The sequence below is a fragment of the Notechis scutatus genome, chromosome 3, assembly GCF_049901735.1.
Source record: "Notechis scutatus isolate UNSWTSFEM ecotype Mainland chromosome 3, rNotScu1.2, whole genome shotgun sequence".
In the NCBI taxonomy this organism is placed as follows: Eukaryota; Metazoa; Chordata; class Lepidosauria; order Squamata; family Elapidae; genus Notechis; species Notechis scutatus.
This window is the reverse complement of record NC_142011.1, coordinates 43,883,251-43,889,250: the sequence shown is the minus strand read 5'-3', so window position 1 is coordinate 43,889,250 and position 6,000 is coordinate 43,883,251. Positions and strand designations below refer to the sequence as shown.

The following is a 6,000-nucleotide window of genomic DNA, read 5'->3' as shown; positions in this document are numbered from 1 at the left end:
TGGTCATTATCCCATACCTAACGAATGCTTTCAGTGACAAGTGTAAATAAGGCAGTATCATTCATGTTAGGTGTTCTTGAATTATTTCCAGTTTACACAAAAATATGATAATTAGTATGAAAAAGATAATTCATTTCAGAGCCTAGTCACATTTTTGTTCTACATTCTATTTTCAAATTAACTTAAATAATCAATACATTTCGGGATGAGCACTGAGGGGAAGGAAGGCAATGGAGAAAAATATTTGGGGTTAGAATATTTAATTTAGCCTAAAATATAGGCTAAATTAAAGCATGACTATTGTGATCTTAGATATGTTTAAACATACAACTTAAATATAGCTATATTTGCATTTTTATTTACATTTACAAATAGACTCTCACATGTTTTGTTTGAAAACTAGATTCAAAGGCCCTGACATCATATCACTGTCTATTTAGAAGTAAACTGCATTGTATTTAAACTCCAGGATGTTAAAATAGGATTCTAGGCTCAGAAATATGTAACTCCACTTAATGTAACTACAACTAATGCCACTCTTGATTTCAATGTAATTAACTGTATCCAGATTAAGAATAACATTTCAGATTTATTTCCTTTATGTTAAAAAAAAATCAGTGATTTTTGGAATTCAAAGGATGTACTTTGTATGAGTTCTGATAGTAACAGTCCCAAAGCATCTAGAAAGTACTATGTAGGGGAAAAAAGTTGTTTTCTTGTTCTTATGTACAGTATATGGACAATGAAAACAAAGTTTGAAAGAGACAGAGCATTTCAGATTTAGGTCTATTGTCTATTATACTGCACTTTCATGTTATAAAAGTCTCCTAATTTTTCCTATTTCTTTTAAATGGAAAAGATACTCAGTTTTTTCAAAATAAGCAAATCTAGTGAAGAGTTTATTTTGTGTTGTTTAAGAACTGCCTCAACTATATTTCAAAAGGTTTTTGATGAGTTGCAGGCTTACAATCAGTTTATGTTATGTACAAAGTGCAGCATAGCCTAAATGCAGAAAGTTGGGTATGAGAAAGGGTGGTGATTACTAAAATCTAGGGATTTTCAGCTGCCTACTACTCTGGAGCCGTAGTTGTTACATCTCTGTTATATTTTAAATTAAAATTAAAATTACGTTTTAAAAAAGTGAAATGTCCTTTCTTACTCCAAACAGCATCAGATAGATATTAAACAACTCTCAAATAAGTGAAAAAAATTTAATTTCTAGGAAACATGCCTTGTGTCTCCCTGGATGAACTATTGTGAAGGACATCACATCTAAAAGTAGAAAAATAAAATAAAAAACCCTCCAAACTTCCCTTTTATTAAGAACATAACCAATACCATTGAAGCAGTTTGCTAATTGTACAATTTCCATACACAAATGCTGCTGCATCGGCCCTGAAAAATTAATGTTAAGATGTTAACACTTAAAACAAAGGTATTATAATTTCATTAATGATTTTTTACTCCTAGCTCCTCTTTGTAAGTGCAGTTGAGCTTTTCCAGCTGCATTAAGAAGGTCACAGCATTTTCACAGTTCTGTGTCAGCCACAACCTGGGGCTTTGTTTGGTGTCCATTTTTTGAGGACGGCTGGCCAGTTCCATTTTCCCGAGCCCCTCCATTGAGATTTGGTTTATCCTGCAGATCAGATTGTTCATGAGAGGCCACAGGGATATCAGGGTTACTATGGCTATCATTTTCGATGTAATAAGGATCTTCACCCTAAAGGGGTTAGAGGTATAAACAATAAAAATATTCAGAGTTAGACAAAGCTGCTCAGAGGTCAACAAAATTATTTAGATTATATATAGAAAAGAAAAGAAATATCTGTTCTTTCAGTCAGGCACTTCAGTCAGGGATTTAGAAAAGTATATTAAGATAATATTCATGATGGAGTGAAGGGAGGCCTTGTCCATGTATGAAGTGTATTTCAGCGGCCTATGTAATCAATGATAATAATACAAATAATTTGAATATAAACTTGTCAATAAAATAAGAGGTTGGATCAAATACTGATAATCCAGTATGCAGTTTCATTAATATTTTTGTCTATCCTGGTATCTAGGGTTTGGAGCAGAAAAATTATTCATAGCTTACTTCCAGATTTTTTTTTAATCTGGAAGCACCAGAAAATTAATCTGGAGTTTTTGCTCAGAGAACAGATGTATTAGCAATAAGCTATGAAATATCCCCATGGATTGTAAGAGGTCTTGCTCTGACTCTTTGTCCTATTATATAATTCATGCACAATCTCACCTGCATCTATATTTCTTGATTGTAGAGACTGGCAGTAATACCACTAATTTGCAGTAATGGAGTGGTAGTTTAATTTCCGAAAGCTAATGTAGTCTACATAATGTATAGTTCAATAAGTAAATAAATGGAATAACCAGTCATTCATTAGCTATTGTTGTGATGACACTGGCATTCAATTTGTCAAGATTTTATACTACCGGTGTATACTACCGGTACAGGTCTGGATTCAGGTCTGGGAAAAAACACAACTTCTGTAAGGTGTTGCAGGTGCTCCTCCCAAATATTCTAAAATCTTTTTTGAAAATTGTCTATGAAACTCTACAGAACTCTGTGTTTGCATTTCAGGCTAATGAAGATTACCTGCAGAAATTCATTGTATGAAGGAGATTATTTAAAGAGAAAGATATTTTTCTTAGAGAGAAATTCATTAAAAAAAAGAAAAAACAAGAAAAGGGTCATGTCCCACAGATTTTGCAAAATCATTAGAGTTCATCTTCTGCACGGCTCTAGTTATCTGCATTCCAACATTCCTATAATATCTCAACAAGATATTCCTGGGAAATTATATGCACAGTCAACTTATATCTGACTGAAATCCTATAAACAGTATTGAAGTAAAAGTAGCAGGTACAGAGTTCCACTTCTCTACTTAATTTTACCTTCTTCTGAATTTGGGAACAATATTTACACATCCCCAAATATTAAAAAGAAAAATTAATTACAGTTGCAGTTCTACATTTAGCTGACATAGCTAAAACCAAAAGATTGCCAGCAAGCCTAAAGATAGAAGGAACCGAAATTGAAAGCAACAAATGAATTAAGAAAAATATTTTCTTTTTCTTCACATTCTTTATTTCATCATTTGGTGATAAAGTCATAAGGAAAGTTTCTAGTGCAACAGAAACAAGAGGAGAAAATCCAGTCTGAATTTAAAGCATGAGGATATTGAGGAAAATATGATTCCTGTTTGATGGTGTTTGTAAATTGTTTTATCTTACTGTTGAAAAAAAGTAAGCATAACTTGAAATTGTAGAATACCTTATGGAAATGAGTACACCAGTTATAGTAAGAATAGCAATCCTGTCATTTTTCTCTGCAACTGCTGTTACATGCCTTGAACTTTCTACTTGTTCTGCCAACTATAAGCACTAACCAGCCTCTCTCCCATGGGGCTCCAGCTTCGTCGTTTCATAAGATAATATCCAGTCAATCCCAAAAATGCAAACAGCAAGCCGGTGGTGACCAAGGCAATAAGGGTCCCCCGAGAATGGACCTGGTGAATCTCAGTGCGTTCCTGCTTGTGGAATTTTATCCCAAGCTAAAAGAAAAAAACAAAATAGGATTGAACCAAAGAACCATGAAAACACCTGTCAGGAATGCAAATAGCAGAGATTATAGACCCTTAAGGGTCATTCGTCATATCTTATTCCATACAGCTTATGTCTTTTAATAAAATTTGTTACATAGAAAAAGTGCTTCCTCTGAAGTTTTTTGTACCCTAGTCTAAAACAACTAACCTCCTACAATGTCAGGTAGCTTGAAGGCTTTTACTTTGAAGTACTGTAACATCTTGTTTAAACAAGACATAGCAGGAATGAGGAAAGGACAACATAACAGCTCCAAACTGTTTAGGGAATTAAAATATCCATCTTATGGGGAAGTAGGGCTGACAAAATGCCCTATTAAACCTTAAAAACAAAGCCTTTCAAAAACAGTTTTGAAAAAGTAAGTTCTTACTAAAGATTGAAGATTCTCTGTTCATCGGTCATTTATCTTTCTGAGCTGATAGCTTCCTAGTAGAGTGGAAGAGGCAGAATTAGCCTCTTCTGGGAATGATGGGTTATGTGATGCTTGGGCAACAACTTAAAAACATCCCAAGAAATTTGTGTTTATTTATTGCTATTGCATGTTTCACATGTGCTAGTGTAAGAAATAACCTGTCGCATATAATACAGACTAATTTTTTATATCATGGTATGACATTAGGTCTGAGGTAGTCTTACAGAGTATAAAGTAAGACAGTGATAGGTAAATAGGAAAAAAAACCTTTGAAGGGAATGCAGAGAATGAAAAGGCACTAAAGGGGAGGACCAACAGCAACAACCGCAGACAGATTGGGCACATATCGTAGTTGGCTATATTTCAGGCTAGACAAGTACATTGGAAGTAGAAGAAATGCAATAATAAAAGGATATGGCTTGAGGAAAAGGAAGAGAATTATATAAGAAAGAACAAACTAGTGTAAACAACCAACCAACCTCCCAAATTTTGCACTCCATGTAAACCTACCTAAACAAATTCTAATTCAAAAGTGAGACACAGTAGGAGGAATAATACTGTCCATTTTGGAAGAAAAATTGGAGCAACACAAAAGAAAACCCCATCAGATCTCTTAATCCAAAGTGATTCAAAGCACCTCATTTATTGTGATTCTTTCAAATGATTCAAGAATTCAATCTGAAAATTCAGTGTGAAAATGTGACTTGCTGAATCTCCTTGAAATTGAATCACACAGCTTTAGGATATTATGCATGTTTGGGAAGATAGTTTGGAAAGAGAGAAGTCCTGTGTATTTCATATGTTTTGTATGTTAAATTACAACACAAAGGAAACTAATTTTCAGGATGCAATTTCTGGAAACGCTTGGAATTTCTTTTGCACTAAGTATTAGAACACTGCACATCTTGAAAGCCAATTATGTCTTCAATGAATGAAACAACTTAATGAAAACTATTGGATGAACTCCATTTCTATCTATTGGACCGGACAGAATATGTGCCTAATTCTTAAAAAAGCTACCCACTGCCATAGCCAAACCTCTAAGCATAATCTTTGAAAAATCTTTCAGGACCAGCTCCTTGCCAAAACTATCTTCAAAAAGGGAGATCCCAGCCTAGTTGAAAATTACAGACCAATCTCTTTATGCTGCGTCACCTGTAAAGTCATGGAATCAATTATTAACCAATCCATTATCCTCCACTTAGAGACAAACAACCTACTCTCTAATAAACAATTTGATTTCAGAAAAAAACTATCCTGCAATCTGCAACTCTTACACTGCAAAAACATATGGACTACACAACTTGATCAGGGCAAACCAATAGCGCAATCTACATAGACTTCTGTAAAGCCTTTGATTCAGTGGTACACGACAAACTACTCCTAAAACTAACATCTTATGGTATCTCTGGACACCCGCATAACTGGATAGAAGCATTCCTGTCAAACAGACAACAAATGGTCAAAATTGGGAGCGTCCTATCAAATTCTGTACCTGTCAACAGAGGGGTCCCCCAAGGCAGTGTTCTAGGACCAACTCTCTTCATATTCTACATAAATGACCTCTGTGATCATATTAAGAGCAACTGTGTCCTCTTCGCTGACGATGTAAAGCTATTCAACACCACAGACAATACTGCTACCCTTCAAAAAGACCTTCGACTATGTCAAACAAATGGCAACTTCAAATCTCAAAAAACAAATGCTCTGTCTTACATATTGGCAAAAAAAAATCAGAAAATGAAATACAGGCTGAATAGTCAAGACCTTGTTGATGATCCAAACTCTATCAAGGACCTCGGAGTACTCATCTCTAATGATCTAAGTGCTAGAGCCCATTGTAACTACATAGCCAAAAAGGCATTAAGAGTTGTTAACCTAATCTTACGTAGCTTTTTCTCTGGTAATATTACACTACTAACTAGAGCATACAAAACATTTGCTAGACCAATACTTGAATACAGCTC

At 34.5% G+C, this 6,000-nt stretch overlaps 1 protein-coding gene across 1 annotated transcript in view; it reads right to left on the bottom strand.

The window, feature by feature from the left end:
* Window positions 1-340: 340 nt before the first annotated feature.
* The window catches only part of CD34 (CD34 molecule), a 39,172-nt gene continuing 33,512 nt past the window's right edge, over window positions 341-6,000 (bottom strand). The window contains exons 7-8 of the mRNA XM_026675199.2: window positions 3,408-3,572; window positions 341-1,720 (exon numbers count right to left, since the gene is read on the bottom strand). Coding sequence (XP_026530984.2) covers window positions 1,529-1,720; window positions 3,408-3,572 — 357 coding nt within the window. The 3' untranslated portion in view covers window positions 341-1,528. The remainder of the gene's footprint in view (window positions 1,721-3,407; window positions 3,573-6,000) is intronic.